The 20,183-nt window shown below is 35.7% G+C and overlaps 1 protein-coding gene across 4 annotated transcripts in view; it reads left to right on the top strand.

Annotated features, from left to right (window-relative positions):
- The window catches only part of LOC128742240 (uncharacterized), a 131,290-nt gene that overhangs the window by 41,092 nt on the left and 70,015 nt on the right, over positions 1-20,183 (top strand). For all 4 annotated transcript variants that reach the window (XM_053838535.1, XM_053838533.1, XM_053838534.1 and 1 more), the window contains 3 exons: positions 1,002-1,311; positions 1,369-1,658; positions 6,535-6,657. In XM_053838535.1, the coding sequence (XP_053694510.1) occupies positions 1,002-1,311; positions 1,369-1,658; positions 6,535-6,657 (723 nt within the window). The remainder of the gene's footprint in view (positions 1-1,001; positions 1,312-1,368; positions 1,659-6,534; positions 6,658-20,183) is intronic.

The following is a 20,183-nucleotide window of genomic DNA, read 5'->3' as shown; positions in this document are numbered from 1 at the left end:
AATGCAGCATGTCGGCGAACTCCAAATTGCCGTTTCAAGACACGTGGAATTTTTCACAATTTTAATTTTTCTGAAAATGTTAGTAGACAAAAGAACATCGTACAGATGCACACTTACTTTGTACAAACTGTCTATTACGATGGTTATCTATTTTACAAGTGCTGCAAACTGCACAACACGAATTCATCGTTTGTTCTCCAAGTTCAAAACATAAACAAAGCTCAAAGTTACTATTTGTTAGCTTATATGATGCATTAATCGTGTACAGGAACCAAACGATAAAAAATAATTTCATGTCAATGAACTGACGCAACTTTGCATATCTATTTTTCCTACTCTGAAAGTAAAATTACTTTTCAATCGTATAAAAACAAGCAAAACAATGATATAATGGATTAAACTTGTTTATATAAGTTTAATCCATTATAGCTAAAAGTTCCCTCTTTAAAACGGTATTTGCTACAAATGATTATGTTAACGAACAAATGCGTTAGAGGTTAGAGCTGTCAAAAGCACGATGCGTAAAAGTGTTGCAAGTAACCCCGGTGTTGCAAGTTTCCCCGGATGACGGTAGTAGAATTAAATTGGATGAGTTTTCTTTTTATTTAATTTACACGTCATTTTTATGTAAAAAATAAAGAGCAAAATCACTTTGTCTTGAAGCAATGAGTCACTATGCAATTTAAAAATACTTTGCCATATCGTGAAAGCATGTATACAGTATATAATGAAATATTTCTTAATAGTCGTTTTGGTTGGGAGTTGTAGTTCCATAAAAAAGGTTGACAGCCATAATTCCTTGTCACTGGTTTCATTTCATAGTAGCCTACCAAAAACTTCATTTATCAGCCGGGAGAATTATTTTCAACAGTTTCCACGATTTTGTCAGCAAATTTGCCAATTCCATTTATTTATTTCTACTTTCATAGATTTTGTACAATTATGATAAGAAAATCCATAAAACCGATTGCTATCTTTAATTTACTTTCCTTTTCCACTAGGATTCAACCGATGGCGGAACCCAATTCCAGCGGCCTTCAACAGCTCCAGCTGCAACTGATTCGGCCCGGTCTTCTAAGCGTCAAAAAAAGAGTGAACGAGAAGCCAAAAAGCAGGAAAAGGAGCAGAAAAAAATTGAACGGGAAACTGCTCGACGTTTGGAAAGAGAGGCAGCCAAATTAGAAAAACTTAACCGTAAACATGAAAGCATATCCCGAAGCACGGAGCGCGTTAGCGGAGGCCGCTCAGGGTCTCTAGAAAGGCGGCGTAGTGGCGATGAAGGACCAGTGCTGAATCAGTCAACTGTCCACGGTACACTAGCTACATATCAAAGATGGCCAAATTAATTATAATATTTAAAAATTTTAGGTATTGCCAGTCCCAATCGACGACCGACAATTTTCGACGTGTTCCGTACGCGGAAAGGCTCGGATTCGAAGAAAAAGAAGGACGATTCGAGCAAATCGAGCTCTGATAAAGACAGCACCAATGGTAGTGGGACTCTTGGTGGTTCCGGGGGTCTTATGAACAGCATGAAGGCGGCTTTGCATGTCGGTGGTCGCCACAGCCATCATACAGGTGCAAGTGGGCAACCAACCAGTGTGAACGCAAAAGTGCGGGATGGATCAGCTCATCCGCATGCGGGGAGCGATGCACAGGTATGCTCGTTATATGTATTTCCAGTAATTGTGGTTAATAAGGCCGTTCAAATATTCTATGAAGTTTTTGTCCCTTCGGTGTTGGACAACTAAAGAAGGGGAGGGGACGAAAAAAACCAAGATTTTTTTAACCAGCAAAAAAATATGCGTTTAAGCATTTTTAATTAAATTTTAAATATGCAAACCAAATCCATTCTTGCTTTTTATGTTTTCATGCAAAAACTTACGAAAACAAAGACAAAATTAAAAGCATTTTTTATCGATTTTCGAAAATTTCATTGTGTAAATTTTCATTTCTATATCGTTAACACTCCATACACTCATTTTTCGTGTTTTTTAGGCTGTAGAGCCCACAGACAATTGATTTTATAGAAAAGAATTTGACTTATATCTCACAAATTATTTTTTGCCCTTTAATTTTTCAAGCCAATTTCCAAGGGGTAGGGTGACAAAAACTGAAAAATTTGCATTGGTTAGGCCATTATACTATCTCAAATGATAGGACAACATAGTTTACATTTAACTGTATAGTCTTAAAAAATTGACTGCGCAGTGAAGACTTTGCAATTTTTGGATTATAAAATAAAAATTTATAACTACTTTTAGTTTTTTAAACGTTCTTTTAAAACCTTTTCTAACAACCAATCTGGCGAGTTGTAGAAATCAGCATGAAAGGGCTATTGAGGGACCTGAGAATAAACCCATGTCTACGTTGCTTGACATGAGAGGTGATTCTACTGAAATTCCAGCCCACGTTTTTAAAGATTAAAATTTTTCTATTTAATTCCGCACAAGCATCGGGATTTATTGGTATTTTGGGAATTGACGGCATTTCAAGTACCTGAGGCAAGCGCCTGGGATGCTACAACAGATAGAACTTATCCCTCTCTGTCCCAACGGTAGTTTGGGTGGTTTACAATTTTTGGTCATCTAAAAAAGTTACTAATACGGTCCTATTCTGTAAGTTACGTCGAGTAATTCGACTCGACTCAGTCACTGTCGAGTGTCGAGTGCGGAGAGAACTAGAAGCATGGCGACTAAATGCACCATTAAAATAAAACAAGTTCGATTGTCATTTGCTGACGATTGCGTCACTAACTTTTTAGCGGTCGATTCAGTCGAGTTAGGCGAGAAAATCGTGTCGTATGTTACTTACATAATACCAAAAGTGAACTGCTCGAGCAAACTAATACTCGACGTGACTTACAGAATAGGGCCCATAAGCAATTCGCAAAGCAAAACTATATAGCTACAACACTATATATAGGTACAACAATGTTTCTACATTGATAGAAATATTGAAATGCTTCAAAAATTTTATGGGTTCATTTTATTATCGAAAGTCATGGAACAGAGAGGGTTAAGGAAGGCTCTACACTTTAGAGCAAACTAATCCTGCTTACACAAGAATACTGGGCTGATTTTTATGCCAATGTGTCTTATTATAACTATTATTTTGGAACATTTAATCAGTTCTAAATGAATAATATAGAAAGCGCACAACACGACATTGTCCAAAAATTATTTGTTACGCTCTGTGACTTGTGAACAGTTTCACACATACTTGCTAGCTTTCCAATATAATCAAAATGTATTCTAAGTGTCAATAATTAGAAATTAATAAAGATTGAATGCGATCTTATCTTGGAATGACTGATAAGTTCGTATTCGCTTTCCTTGAGAGTTTGTTGTGAGTGCAAATATGCTATGCTATGTAATGTGCTGAACGCATTAGGGTATTTCCCAAAAATTATTCACTATCATCTGGGCTTGCAGATGCTTTGAAAAACTAATTCTGCTAATGATGTTGTCATGTTTCCCAACAGTACTGGTATGTGCGAAAAAACACTAGTAGGTAAATCTGATGTTATATTGGAACTAGCTGACCCGACAAACTTCGTATTGCCACAAATTAACCTGTGTTGTACATAAATCATGAATCTCGGATGATCTTTATCACTTCTCGAGTTTTGCAAGTCCCCCAGTGGGCGGCGCTTCCGACGGCGGGTCACCGGCAACACTCGCGACCGGCTCGTCCTGAATGATCTAGTGTTACTATAGATAGTTTTTGTGGTCTTGTTATTGATTAATGTTTTATGGAAGAGTCTCGAATTTCTCGAGTTGGATTAGTTTTTGAGTTTCGCCAAAATTTCTGTTTTATTTGTATGAGAGTCCATATCCCCCTACCACAGGGGTGAGAGGTCTCTAACTATCATAAAATAAATTCAAGACTCAAAAATCTCCTACATGCTAAATTTGGTTCCATTTGCTTGATTAGTACTCAAATTATAAGGAAATTTGTATTTCATTTGTATGGAAGCCCACCCTCTTAAAAGAGAAAGGGGTCGTAATACACCACAGAAAAAAAATTCTGCCATCTAAAACTCTCACATGCCAAATTTGGTTCCATTTACTTGATTAGTTCTAAAGTTATGAGCAAATTTGTATTTCGTTTGAATGGGAGCCCCCCCCCCTCCTAAAAAGGTAAGAAGTCCTAATTCATCATGGGAAAAATGGTTGCCTCCAAAAACACCCACATGCCAAATGTTGTTCTATTTGCTTGATTAGTTCTCGAGTTAGGAGGAAATTTGTATTTCATTTGTACAGGAGCCCCCCCTCTTAGAGTGGGGAGGGGTCCTAATTCACCGTAGAAAATTTTCTTGCCCTCGAAAACCTTCACATGCCAAAGTTGGTTCCATTTGCTTGATTAGTTCTCGAGTTATGGGGAAATTTGTATTTCATTTGTATTGGAGCCCCCCCTCCTAATGTGGGAAGAGGTCCTAATTCATCACAGAAAAAATTCTTGCCTCCAAAAACACCTACATGCCAAATTTGGTTCCATTTGCTGGATTAGTTCTCGAGTTATGAGGAAATTTGTATCTCGTTTGTACAGGACCCCCCCTCCTAAAGTGGGGAGGGGTCCCAATTCATCATTGAAAAAAAAATTGTCTCCAAAAACACACACATGCCAAATTTGGTTCAATTCGCTTGATTAGTTCTCGAGTTATGAGGAAATTTGTATTTCATTTGTACAGGAGCCCCTCCTCTTAAAGTGGGGAGGGGTCCTAATTCACCATAGAAAATTTTCTTGCTCTCGAAAACCTTCACATGCCAAATTTGGTTGCATTTGCTTGATTAGTTCTCGAGTTATGAGGAAATTTGTATGGAAGTCCCCCCTCTTAAAGGGGAGAGGAGTTATAATTCCTCTTATAAAGAGGGGAGGGGTCTCAATTCACCATAGAATAAATTCTTGTCACCAAAAAAAACACCCACATGCCAAATGTTGTTCTATTTGCTTGATTAGTTCTCGAGTTAGGAGGAAATTTGTATTTCATTTGTACAGGAGCCCCCCCTCTTAGAGTGGGGAGGGGTCCTAATTCACCGTAGAAAATTTTCTTGCCCTCGAAAACCTTCACATGCCAAAGTTGGTTCCATTTGCTTGATTAGTTCTCGAGTTATGAGGAAATTTGTATGGCAGCCCCCCCTCTTAAAGGAGAGAGGAGTTACAATTCCTCTTATAAAGAGGGAGGGGTCTCAATTTACCATAGAATAAATTCTTGTCACCGAAAACACCCACATGCCAAATTTGATTCTATTTGCTTGATTAGTTCTCGAGTTATGAGGAAATTTGTATTTCATTTGTATAGGAGCCCCCCCTCCTAAAGTGGGGAGAGGTTCTTATTCATCATAGAAAACATTCTTGCCTCCAAAAACACCTACATGCCAAATTTGGTTCCATTTGCTGGATTAGCTCTCGAGTTATAAGGAAATTTGTATTTCGTTTGTATAGGAGCCCCCCCCCCCTCTTAAAGTGGGGAGGGGTCCCAATTCATCATAGAAAAAAATTTTGTCTTCAAAAACACACACATGCCAAATTTGGTTCCATTTGCTTGATTAGTTCTCGAGTTATGAGGAAATTGGTATTTCATTTGTACAGGAGCCCCCCCTCTTAAAGTGAGGAGGGGTCCTAATTCAACATAGAAAATTTTCTTGCCCTCGAAAACCTTCACATGCCAAATTTGGTTCCATTTGCTTGATTAGTTCTCGAGTTATGAGGAAATTGGCATGGAAACCCCCCCTCTTAAAGGGGAGAGGAGTTATAATTCCCCTTATAAAGAGGGGAGGGGTCTCAAATTACCCTAGAATAAATTCTTGTCACCGAAAACACCCACATGTCAAATTTGGTTCTATTTGCTTAATTAGTTCTCGAATTATGCAGAAATTTGTGTTTCATTTGTATGGGAGCCCCCCCTCTTAGTGGGGGGAGGGGTCTCTAACCATCACTAAAACCTTTCCTGGCCCTAAAAACCTCTACATGCAAATTTTCACGCCGATTGGTTCAGTAGTTTTTGATTCTATAAGGAACACAAAACAGACAGACAGACAGACAGACAGACAGACAGAAATCCTTCTTTATAGGTATAGATTGGTCCTATCTATTTCACGAAAACAAGACAAGCCAGAGTCTGTATTCCTAAGCTAGTCCTCCGACAAAATAATGAATTAAACATATTTAAAAACTGGGTCATAAATATTAGTGCTATGTAAATATTTTGTAAAACTTATCAATAATTGTTGAAATAATGGAAATAGAAGAATACTGTTTTTATTAGATAACGCATTTATTAATGTCTTGAGTTGATTAACACACAGGAAAAAATCAAATTTTATGCTCTTCCTGTGATGGTGTTGTAGCTGAAATCTACCTTTTGAATTTGTTTTATGAATCTGGTAAATTATTGTACTCTGTATTTCACGAGAAAACAGAAGAAAACCTGAAGTGCCTATGTTGTGTTGTAACCTATTAGAATATGTAGTAGTAATACTTATATCCGTAGATACTAGAATATTTACTAACACATCACCCTTATTTCAGTACTATCATACGGTAACAGCGGTACGTCGCGCTGATGCTGGAAAATCTCCTATGACGAAAGTTATGGATCTGTTCAGACATCGTTCCAATTCAGCAGTATCTGAGGCAGACAAACGCAAAGCGGTAAGTGTTTCAAGCTTTAGGTTTACGAATAATAAAATTTTGACGACGGCCATGTCAGTTTCCAAATCATTGACAACTAAATGGATTTAGATTAATAAAATATCTTGTTTAATCATAAATGGCTAACGTGAAGGTTTGTACAAGGTTTGTAAATTGTTAAAATATAGCGAGCGAGCTTTTCGCGCTCGACTGCATCGTATGCTGCCTTGAAACCACGAAAATATGATACGGGAGCACGTTGTACTCCCGATATTTCTGGAGGATTTCTGTAACAAAAATGTACTCCAGATTGAATTCAAACCCATGAACACAACATTAGTATTACTATAACAATGTACTTCTTATTAGGGAGTAAATGTGTTTTTGTGAAGAACGAACATTGGAAGAACTGGGAAAAATGATATGCAAACTGTGAAAAATAATTAACTGTCCAGGTGGGATTACAAAGTAATTTGACCAGTATAAGTCAATATCAAAAATGATAAAAAAAATTGTACTATAACAATACCTCGAAATGCCGCTGGGTTATGAATGATATTTGACGAATGACGAAGAATGACATTTTTATAATGACATTTTTTAATTCCAATGATGTGGTTCTAGTTCACCGCAAGCCTCTGTTTCTGGCAGTTTTATACAAATGAAGGGCAAACAAACACACCATCGGATTCCTTATGAAAACAGCTTTTTAATGGTGAACAATAGTTGATTTTATATGCAAGCGGAATCCAGACTTTTACATCGCTAAATCGAGAAAGAAATATTTGGTACTTTTCAGTCAGCTCCAACTAGTAACTTAACTTTGCCTCCGGAATATTTAAGCCGAATTCAATATTTTAAACTTTCCGGAAGGATGAACCTAAGTGGGTTTAATGTGTTAAAATGGACATACTAGAATGATAAGAGTCACAAATAATTGTTTATAAAAAATTTGTAATAACCTTACTGTATATTGACTTTTATATATTTAGATTGTGTGTTCGATCACAAGTGGAGACTTTTCAGCAATCTTAGCATTATATTATGTAGTACAATCAGGATTTGTTTGCTTTTGCAGTTAACCCAGTATTGCGAAAACGTCTCGATTCTAGCAAAGGCTGGTTTGAGGTATCAAGCTTGATTCTGTAAAACAAAAAAAGATTGCAGGCTGAGAAATTCTAATGAACCTACCTTTGCCCAAAGTTTAGACAGATCTTGCTACTTTTCAGCCAGGTCAAACTAGTAACTTCACTCCCACAATAAAAGTGAAAGAATTGTGTGAAGCCGAGAAAATCAATGACAGTATTCCCGATCCCGAATCTATTGTTATTAGAGTACAGGATAATTTCAGGGCTAGTGCAATGATGCTACTGATTCTAGTAGCATCGCTTAGCCGAGAATCGAACTCACGATGAGTGACTTGTTAGACCAGCATCATACCTTGAAGTTAGTTGCGGCTTCTACGGCTGCTTTTCGTACTCATTTATTTTATTATAATTTCATATTACATTCAGTTACTGGTATGTTTCCAAGCTTTGATATAAGATAGCCTTTGTACAGTTCCATGATGAAGCGGTTTAGATTGTTTCTAAGTATGTTCCACGATCGAAGGATGCCTAAAGATATCCCGTAAAAGCATGGGTTTTTGAGATAATGGCCAAATAGTCATATTTGTCACTGGACGACTTTCGCGCTTAGCAACAAATGTCTATCGTTATCTAATAACTGCTTTCGCGTAATTTCGATTGAACCGATTAAGCACATAATCACATCATAATTGTCGGCTAACGTTTGTTATTTTCTATCGATACTTCGGATTTTCATTGCCTGTTTCGCGATGATCACGTAAAGAATGACAATGACATATCCAAAATCGCACGCGAGCTCGAATAACAATGATCTAATCGATGGATCCAGATTAATTCCTTTATACTAACAACAACACCTTCCTGTGATACTTGTGGATGATGCAGAGGATTCCTCGGTCTCTAGTAGCAACAAGTGCTCGACTAATATTCCTTCCCTTCCTTAACTGACCCGCATGGACGTGGTCAGCTTTGCTGTTGATCATCATCTATAAAGAATTGGATCATCAGAAAATGTACACTGAGAATGATCTGCTACTCCCAAGCAGCATTCTGATGGTTCTTTGTGCAATTTCAGCTGATCTAGATCAATCGCGGGCAACTCACGGGCGGTCAAACTATGCTATACTATGCTATGCTATATTCAGTTACTAGTATGTTTCCATACATTTTAATGTCATAAACATGTTTTTTCAATAGTTCATTAAAAGAAATTTCAAGAGACGAACCAGCCGCAGGTTGAAAACCTCTTTAATATAAAATTTAAAAAAAAGAAATTTCTGGTGTTTGCCATGATGTTTTTTAAACAGCAATTTATTTTGTTTTATTTAAGTCTTCTTGTACTTTAGAAGCATAGCTTCTTCTTCAAGGGCAATTCAGTTACTAATATTTTTGAAATGGTGGTTCTACAATTGATGAAGCGTCCCGTCCGTAGGGAAAAGTAATGATTTTTTTTAGTGGAATGTAAATTTTTTTTTCATTTCATTTTCATTTTTTTTCATGACCGCGTTTCAAGGTCAAGACTAAAAACACGAAGTTTTGTCTAATTCAGTTACTGTTTCAAACGTTTCAAAAATAAAAAATTGATAAAATTGGCAACACAGTTTCTAATGATTTATCATTGTAGCAGGCAACATAGGCTTTTTGTGTTTCTATCGTGACTTGATCGTGACTTAATCGTGACTTTATGCAAATCATACGAAAACGCTTGAGAAACATACCGTCTGTTCTTTCGAATACGAACGGTATTGCCTGTTCGTGCTCACAGTTTAAACAGTAACAGTAACGCACAGTAACAGTTTAAATCTTTATTTTATGAAATTAATGAATATACCGCGGAGTGTGCGACTATTGGCAGTTGCGCTGTGCTGCGACTGGTGCTTTCACGGTGTAGCATTTCATAAAAGTACACTACGTGTTCCAACGACAGGTTCAATAAGAATGAATATATTTCTATTCTCCTGCCTAGGCCTACTAATCAAATTTAACTATTTTATACTTACTATATCTCTCCTTCCTTTTATTGAGGTTTATTTGCTTTATAAACTACATAGGGTAGATGCTCCAGTAATGGAGGGGTTATGTCAGGGAATACTATTTAAAGACAATTAGAATGCTCACTTTACCAGTTTTCAATTGAACTATATGATAATAAGGTGCACCATAATGTTGGCTTTAAATACATACCAAAATTATACCATTCTGTAGGTTAATATATCTAAAATATTGCTTTTCCTGACGTTAGACTATGCTCCTAACGGGTGGAACCTAAAATTTTTGGAATCTTTTTCTCAAGCTGTCAAAAAAACGCGAATACTAGACACAACACTTATGGTTCTTCTTATGTCAAAAAAAAAAAACAAAGATACATGAAGAGATCTTGATTTACATGATTTACCGAAATTAAAGATACATTTTCCATTGTTGAAAAAAAATTAGTGTACATTTGAAAACAATCCGTAATCTGCTGTTCGGCGAAGCTTTCGTTTGACGTCGAAACAGGAGCGTTGTACGGCCTTCATGTCAACTTTACGAATGCATCTCTTGATTCTACCAACCAACTGTTTGCAATTCGTGGCTCTCCAGTTATTTTTGTACACCAAGGAACTCAAAATCCCGAAGAAATCTTCGATTGGGCGCACTAAGACAGATTTTTCGGGTCGTGGTTCTTGGGTAAAAATGGGATCGAATGGATATTCAGAAACGATTGTGTTTTTTTGGCGTAATGCGATGATGCTCTATCCGGCCAAAACACGTATTGTTCATCTGCATGATGTTTTTGTAGAAACGGGATCAAAATAATCTCCAAACATTCGTCTGGTGAATCTTAATTGATAGCCAAACCAGAGGGCTTGTTGTTGAAGAAACGAGAAAGAGAACGATGTCCTTCTGCGTCCATACTTTTGGCTGGTCTTCCACTAGCTTGCTTGCGAATAGTTGTTGGGCATCTTAAGATATGGTAAACAGTCGAAGCCGCAACATATTTGCTTTTTAAATGTTGTACCGTATACTTTTTGCCGAGATTTCTGTTGCAGTTCGTTGTAGTGTACAAAGCGCTCCCGGATTGCTTCTTGTTTCGACGCCATTTTTAGCAAAACTGGGCAAGCATAAACAAAACAAAAATTTTAACAAAAAGAGGAGAGAGAGCTAACACATACATAGTCTCATTTCTCTCTGAGTTTGTTTGTTGTTGAGCATAATGGCCGCGAAAAAAATCCAAAATTTTAGTTACCACCCGTTAAAGTAGTGGTAGTGTTCCTCTAATAGTGGAAAATTTACCTATAATAGTGGAATTTGATTTACCGCGCTTAGTAACGCTTGCACTGAGCATGGCAGCAGGTGGATAACAACGTAGGCTTGTTAAACTGCTATGGTTTGTTCCGAATTTTTTAAGTAATTGTACCGTTTTGGTCTACTCAAAAGAAATTTGTAATTTTTGCACCAACATCCTAAATTTTAACTATGTACCTCAGATAAAACTGTTAACAAATATATATTTAACAATCGAAAATTGATATTCTATCGAAATCATTCTAAAATTCGCCAAAATTATGAAATGTTTCGAGTTTCCACTATTACTGGTACACCCACAATCACTGGTACATCTACTCTACTCATTCAAATATTCAGGCAGGTTAATACTCCTGTCGGATTTCCCCGAGAAATTTTTTTTAAGATAACTGGTAACTTGGACACGTGCAGGGCATATTGATTAAAGCCCCTAAAAAGGAGTCCTAACTGAAAGCGGTAACAGGCGTGGTATCATGTTGCTCTGTATTACTATTAAAGTACTCTTCAAGTTAACCTGGATCCAGGAGAAGATCTACACTACTCTCTGGCGCCAAAAGGCTAGATTGCGTGCCGGTTGTCATCACGATCAATTAGATTATTATTTTCAGTTCAGTGAAATGGACTGTAGTTTTTTTCCCTTCATATGACTCTCTAAATGGCCTGGTACTAGTGTTTCTTTCATTTAGAGACTATTTCCTCCTGTCTATTTTCAATGACATTTTATTCCTAAGAAATTTTCTCAGAAGCTTGCATAAATTCTGATAATTTTTTCAGTTCAGTCAAATGGCCTGGAATCTTTTTTTCCCTTCATTTGACGCTCTAAATGGCCTAAAACTTTCGTTTCCTTCATTTAGAGACAACTTCATAAACTTCATTCATGCGTTTAAACTGGGCAAATTTTTGAAAACATGTGGAACGCAACATGTGGTACGCGACATGTTGCTAGATGTTGCTTCTGTTGCCACCTGAATATTTGTGATACGTTACCATGTTGCTTGGGAACATCGAGCAACAGTTTGGAAAAAGTTGCATGCAACATGTTACCAATCTAAACACATACCATATGGACTTGGACAGATAAATGGTCTGTAATAATTTTTCTCTATATTTTTCTTCCTAAATAAATGGCCGGGAATTACAAATTCTCTCCGTTTAGATTCTATTTTATACATATTTTACTCAATCCGAATGATCGAAATTGTAAGAAAAATCTACAAACCTTTGTTATTTTCTTAATCATTTCAGCCGTTTAAAATTGTTTTCCTTCACTTTGCAATTTGATTCAAATTTGCACTTGCGAGAATCGTTTCAATCCTCGTCGCCAACGTAACAGTTCATAAAATTATATTGCGTGTTTCAATGACAGGTTCAATAAGAATGAAAATAAATTTCTTTTCTCCTATCTAGTCCTACCAATCGAATTTAACTGTTTTATACTTACTACACACGGTATATGTATTTATGTAACATAAATATAATTTAACGTAAAAACCAAAGTAAAGTTTAGATGTGTTACATTCCGAAACCTGGGGTGACATTGCGATTCTCGTTTCGAGTGATTTTGGTTCGTTTCGACCACGTTAAACGAATGGGCGAAACGAACCAAAACATCTCGAAACGAGAATCGCAATGTCACCTCTGGCCTTCTGATTGTTCTATAGACTTTGCAGCCAAATGTTGGCGTACAGAATAATTGTAGGACTAGCGCAATAATCCTATTGATTTGAACAGTCACTTCCAGCCGAGATTGAAATATAGTTGTGTTTGTTTGGTTCTTTATTTATTAAAGACACTTACATTGAAATATAGTGGCTTGTCGCACTAACGGGTGACAACTAAAATTTTGGATTTTTTTTTCTCAAGCTGTCAAAAAAGACAAAGATACATGAAGAAGATCTGATCTACCGAAACTAAAGATACATTAGGCCATTGCAAATCATTTTCAAAGTTTTTGTCCCCCCCCCTTGGAAATTGGCTTGAAATATCGGGGGGCACAAAAATAATTTGTAGGATATGAGTTATTTTTATAAAATCAATTGTCTGTAGGCTCTACAGCCTGATAAACTCGAAAAATGAGTGTACGAGTTGAGTTAACGCTTCTAGCACGAAATAGAAATGGAAGTCCAAACAGTGGAATTTCCGAAACTCGGCCAAAAAAATTTTCTTTCGTTTTTGTCTTTTTGTTCGTAGATTTTTGCATAAAACATAACGTAATTATTAAAAGCAAGAATAGATTTGGTTTTCACGTTTAAACTTCAAGTAAAAATGCCTAAAATCCATTTTTTTGCTCGATTAAAAAATTCTCTTTGTTTTTTTTTTGCCCCCCTTCAGTGGCCCAACTCCGGAAGGACAAAATTTTTTTTAAATATTTGTAATGGCCTTATCTATTATTGAAAAAAAAAAAATTAGTGTACATTTGAAAACGGTCCGTAATCGGCTGTTCAGCGAAGCTTTCGTTTGACGTCGAAACAGGAGCGTTGTACGGCCGTCATGACAACTTTGCGAATGCATCTCTTGCTTCTACCAATAAACTGTTTGCAATTCGTGGTTTTTTTATCGAATAGTGCTCGTAACGATAGTACTATAAACGTCAACCAAAAAAGTCGTTTTGAGTCACGTGTTGTGTTTTGAGTAGTTCCCTTTAGTAGGTGGAAAACATAAAGTGGAAAGTGAGGAATAAAAAAATGACATTCGCTACCGCTAAGGTGTAGTGTACTCTCCAATTTACTCTGCCAATTCTACCTCTTATCAGCTGATTTTGTTTATTTACTGCAAACCTGTATGCATATACGTTTGTCAGTGTGAAGTGCTAATAAATCTCTGAATCGATTACTTTTCCTCCGTACTCAGTCTACACTTGTGTACTGAAATTAACGTAATGACGAAACGCTGTTTTTACAAAAAAATAACAGTGTTGGTTGCCCTTAAGGAAGGTTAGAGCTTAGGCTTCGCAGACCCACATCGCGCACTGTGTCGAATTTACAGAGACTATAAACTGCAGAGGGGACTGGGCACTCAAAAACAGCTAAATTTTAAATCAAAACGGGGAGTACCATCACAAATAAAGGTAACTCTCCGTTTTGATTCAAAATTTAGCGGTTTTTGAGTGCCAAGTCGCCTCTGTAATCTATAGTCTCTGTAGTCGAACTTTGCGCCACCATTCATGCCATTATCCTATATGTACGTTATCTGAGTGTAACCTGTTTACTGATATTCGGTATTATCCCGCCGCGCACGGTAATAATGACGCGTACGCCTTTTATCTATCCACGAGGTGGTGCGGTTTGTTTGCGTGAATTTTTTAGGGTGGTTATAGACTGGATTCCAACTATTTTTTAGATTTATATTTCTTGTAAACAAAGGAATCTGCAACCAATAAAAGCATTGTATCTTGTTTCTCTTGATACTTTTGAGTTTGAGTAATGATGTACCTTGCAACCAGAATATGATTTTTGTTTATTTTTCACAACCACTCTAATCGTAAAAGTTACCGCACTGGAAAAAAGACCATAATGTTTTCTATTGGTAGTGTGCATAACAAAGCGTTGAGAGGCTCGTTCTAAGCATTTGAAGATATTTTTCAATGTATTATTGTAGAGGCTCAATGAGAGAGCTTTTCTGTGTGCAGTCAGTAATTCTGTCCAATCTAAGATCGGTTTTTCGGATCAGTCGGCTCAGTTCGCTTCGTGCAGGAACTCTATACTGTTTTCTCCGGCGGTTTCGGTGACCTTTAATTTATACACGTTCACGCGAGTGCGAATCTTTGTCGGTGAGGTGTGGTAAAGAAACAATTAGAAATTGGTGATATTTGAACGTTTTTGTTTCACAAACAAGTCAGATATGGAATTGTGCTACTCAAAAAGTCAGCGTTGAAGATGGAATTTCTCTCCCTTCATCCACCTTTTTGCTGTTAAAATAGCCGTCGCCTCAACAGCGGGAGCCTCAACAATCTAATATCTCTCCTCGTAAAAGTAACAACGCAACCAAAACAAGTGCAAAAGTAAAACAAAGAATGACGATGACGTTATTCGATTGAATCTGTTACAGTTTAAGAGTGTATATAAAGCGAAAAGTGACGTCATTGATCAAGCGCGTTTTCGTTCATTGAGCATTAAACTCGTCCGCTCATTTTTGGCAGCGTACAGACGAAAGAAATGCAACGAAGATGTAGTGCAAATTACAAGTGATTAGTCATGTCTAGTTAGTTTTACCCTCGCGTATTAAAGCTTTTTACGGCCAGGTTATTATGTTTTGAGCTGACGTCCAGAATTATTTCCTTATTTCTTTTTTCCTAGTTAGGCGAATATATTTTGTGCTTTATGAAAAATATGAGCTATTTATTACAGATACTTTATGACACTTTAAAGCTATAACTTTGAATTAATATTACAAATAATTACATTTCGTTGAGCACAATTTCATTGGATTGGATCACTTAAGGGCAACAATCTGTCAGATATATTTTTGCCTTCATTAATTCATTAGAAAAATATAAAAAATAATAATTTCTGACAAAATCGAGGATTTTAAAATAACTTCAAGACCAAAATTTAGGCCTCAATTTAGCGAATGAAATTAGCATAAGATACTCATCAGACAAAGGAAAAAAACATTCCATTAATAACAAAAAAATAACATACTCAAAAAGCTTGCATAGAAATTTGAGAAATTTTGCTCACCTACTTCAAAGTGTCTGTGTGTGGTATTGAATAATGTACATTGTAAAAATTAATTAAAAAAGATTTTTTCAAATACAGTGGTTTACCGATTATATCTACCTCCCCAAAAATTGTTGGTAGATATATTTGGAAAGTAAACAAATTTGGGAAAAATAAATCGCTCTAAAATAATTTAAATGAAAAAAAAATATTGTTGATATTGATCATTTTCTTCAATTATGTATTATGTCAGTGCAATTTTACGCATAGGACTTATTTTATTCCAATAAGCCATTAGCCATAATCCATATCAATTCGGCAATTTTATGGAAGAAGGCATTTCGAAATTTAAAATTGCCCCGATTTGATTTAAATTAAAGTAACTTTTAGACTCGTATTTTCATTTGAGACAGGGTTCTCCTTTTTAAGGCAGGATAGTTCCAAAAATTATCATTTTTGTCCAGCTTTCTTTCTGTACAAATTCATAACTTTTGAACCACTAAACCGATTTAAATGATTTTAATATCAAACGGAAAGTATTCTAATGAGCTTTTCAGAAAAAAATATTGGACTGAAGCTCAACATTTTTTATGATCTCAAAAACATTGAAAACAGTCGCCTTTTGTGTTTTCATAGTGTGTAGACCAAAGGGTCACCCAGTTTTTTAAAGTGGCGATAATACAATGGAGACGCATAAATTTTGTTTTTACTTGATAATAAAAGTGGTATTTTTGTCAAAGAAATGCACCGCTGGTTCGTCATCACAGACACAAATAATACACCATACAAATACATTGCATTTTTGCAACTTTCTTAAAAAAATATTTCCAAAACTAAAATTGTTGCATGTGTGTTTTTGGTATCTTATGTAAACAACCAGCATTCAATTAAAACATAATAAAAGGAATATTTTAAAATGTTTTTGCAATTATAAAAAACTTTGAACTTCAGTTTCATGTTTTTTTTTCTTAACAGCTCAATGAAATACCGTGAACGTACCATATTCTGCGCAGTTAAGACATTTGTATGATTCTTCCGCTATTCTAAGTATTCTAGATTTAAATTAACAACGTGGATAGCAGCAACGTGTAGTGCTACGGTCTATAATATCCGGTAAAAAATATGGGAATTATAAGTCGACCAACAATTGAGTATATTTTTCGTTTTGTAAACTTATCCACGGTGCCTAATTCTGCGCACTTTCTTGCCCATGTTCTTAATTCTGCGCATGTTTGCTCCTAATTCTGCGCACCCAAAAAGTGAAAATAAATACTCCTGCCATGCTGTTTATGTCTTTATACGCTGAAAGCACACCAAAAAATCTGACATTAGCCATTACCATAATTAAATCCACGATCCGGCCTTCTTGTGCTGTCCGGGTGGCAAAGGAATATTGTTAGCATTTTGATTGCTTCATTTTAAATATTTTATTCTCGATAACGTGAAGGGCGAATTGATTCGGGTTTTCTGCATACTGAACATTACACTTTATACTAATACCAAAAATTGTGTTTTCATATAGAAACCACTGCCCCGCTCTCTGACAGCCCCTTGAGGTTGAACATTAAAAAAAATAGAAGACATGGTTTCATGAATTGGCGCTCGTGAGTTCGGAACCCGAGACACAGCACAGAATTCCAATCAATGGAAGTTAAAGATTCTACTTGAATTTTCATGCCTCCATACCTCAGCCATTTGGGTGAGGTTCCGTATTCTTTCGCGCTTTCTTCGTAGGATACATTACTGCGCAGAATTTGGAACAAGAATAAAAAATCTGTGCCTAAATCTGCGCATTATTGCATCACATTTTTCTAAGGAAAGCAATGCATGCAATCACTCTTTTTGTCTAAAACATGACTAAAACTAATTATTCTTTCTAATTATGCTGGGTAATTTGATCATTGCAAAGAATTTCGATCATAAATTTGTTAATTTTCTAGCAGGACAATCTTAGCGTTGGTGCTAACGACCACCATTTCTGCCACATAAAGTACTTTCAGTTTCACGTTAAATTATTTCGCTCTCAAATATTATGGCCCATTTGTGAATAATGGCGTAATATTCAACAGACATTTATAAAAAAATAACGCAATGATCATAGTTATGCACAATGTTAAAAAATGCTTATATAAAGAAAAATGCGCAGAATTAGGAGCTGCGCAGAATTAGGGGCGGTCACGGTACCATTTAATTGGTAATAAAATTATCAAAACCGGTTCAATGGTTCAAAAGTAATGAATTTCTATGGAAAGAAAGGTTGATAAACCACAGTTCCTAGCAGAGAGAGAGGATGTGTCTGTTAGCGTTACGACACAGAAAAATCGTTATTTCGTTTTACGTCGCTTTTTACGACCGAAATTTGAATTAACGTCCTCTCGCTTTACGTCCAAATTTGAATTAACGTCCTCTCGTTTTACGTCCAAAATTTAAATTACCGTCCTCTCATTTTACGTCCGAAATTTGAATTACCGTCCTCTCATTTTACGTACGAAATTTGAATTAACGTCCTCTCGTTTTACATCCAAAATTTGAAGTAACGTCCTCTCGTTTTATGTCCAAAATTTGAATTAACGTCCTCTCGTTTTACGTCCAAAATTCGAATTAACATCCTCTTTTTTTACGACCGATTTTTTACGTCCCTCCAATAGTGGATGTAAAACGAGATTTGAGTACAAATAAATTTTCTCTGTTATGAATAAATTAATTAAACTTTCCAAATTTTGATGATGGTTGAAATGACAATTTAAAAGAAGGTAGATAAAAACGGAAGCAAATGTTAGACAAAATCGGGGGTACCTAAAATCGGCAGTAGATTAAATAAGGTGTAGATATAATCGTAATACCACTGTATTAACGATAAAATAACCGCTTGAAACGCGCTTGGAGCCTAGCGAGCAATGGTAATAACGTCTAGCTCAATTTCATTAAAGGTGTAAGATAACATGTAAATATTGTTTTAAAATGAGGTGTTACTGGTTGTATCCACCGATGGGTTAGAGTATTTAGCCATATTTTAGTAGTAACCAGTGCTTGTTTTAAATTGTCTTTTGCTTAATCTCAAATTTTCTTATAAAACGAGAGATTTAAAATCGACTATAAGTAACAAGTAGGGCTACATACATAGTCATCACAGTCTCCGAGAAAGCTCTCAAAGCACGTGTTTTTGTCACTTGATATGCATATTTATCACCTGGCTAAGTGGCATCTAATTACAGTCTCCGCATTAAATCTGTCTTTATGGCGAGCATATTTAATATGGTTTTCATCCTCAATAACGCTAGTGAATATAAAGTATTTACTTTTTTACTGCTGTTTGTTCTTTAATAATCGATAAAACCGTTACTCGTATGCAATAGAATCGAAAGGAAATACACCCAATTCTTTTTTGCACGGATTTTTTTTACACGGATTTTTTTTTGCACGACTTTTTTGCACGGTTTCTCGAAATAACACGGTTTTTCGAAAATTTTGCCAAAAACAGTTGTACCCGCAATATTTTTTTACACGGTTTCTCGAAATAACAAGTTATTTATTTTTGCACGGTTTATTTTTTTTATTGTACTGGTATTGAAACGATCAAAACAAACCCAATGCACTATGGTCCAGAAAGCGATTTTAGACGGACAAAAATGATTGCGCCTAAAGGGAATATTCTAGCTCAATGAAGTCTTCGGCAACTTTTTGAATGAAAACATGACGCATCTTTTGAAAGGGTCGTCCAATGTTCAGATGATACCGTAACAACAATTCAAGTAATAATTTTTTAAATAAGTTTGTTTTCCATTTTTTAGTTTCAAAACATTAAAGATAGATTAATTTCCCATAACTTTTCTAAACATTTCAAATTTCTAACTCTTACGTATTTTCAGCAGTGGACGTTTGTTTATGGACGACCCGTAAAATCATATTTCCTCTTATAACTCATTTATCTCAACAGATAGCTCAATATGATGTTCTACAAAAATTTGTATACGTAAGAGAAGAATATTTTTGCAGAAGACTGTTTTGCTTTATCTTTATGAGTTAATAAGTTATAGCCGAATTCAGGTTAAAAACAGACCAATTTTACTGAAGCATAACTCAAAAAGCGGCAAACGGATCTTGATGAAACTTTGGCGATTTAATATACACATATGCATAAAGTTTTTAGCAAAAAATGGTAGAGGTGTTATTTTTTAAAAAAAAGATAAAATTCTTTGAATTTTATGATTTACTATAGCTAGAATTGTCGTTTTCTTCATAGATTCACATTCAAGTAATCTAGTATGCGACCACGGAATACTATACACAACAAATATACTGGCAATAACCATGGTTGATACTAAAATAGTGAATGCATTCAAAGAGTTACATTCGCAATCTTGTTTTTAAGCGAAAAAACTAAAAGAATGTTTAATAATAACCTTGAATTAAACGATTTTTACGATCCCTTTAGATACTAACACGGACTTTTACTGTTATACGCGTATATTCGCAATATGTTTTGAATGTTTTTTGAAAATATTTTATAGAC

This window comes from Sabethes cyaneus, chromosome 3 (genome assembly GCF_943734655.1).
Source record: "Sabethes cyaneus chromosome 3, idSabCyanKW18_F2, whole genome shotgun sequence".
Lineage (NCBI taxonomy): Eukaryota > Metazoa > Arthropoda > Insecta > Diptera > Culicidae > Sabethes > Sabethes cyaneus.
This window is presented reverse-complemented; position numbering and strand designations above follow the sequence as displayed.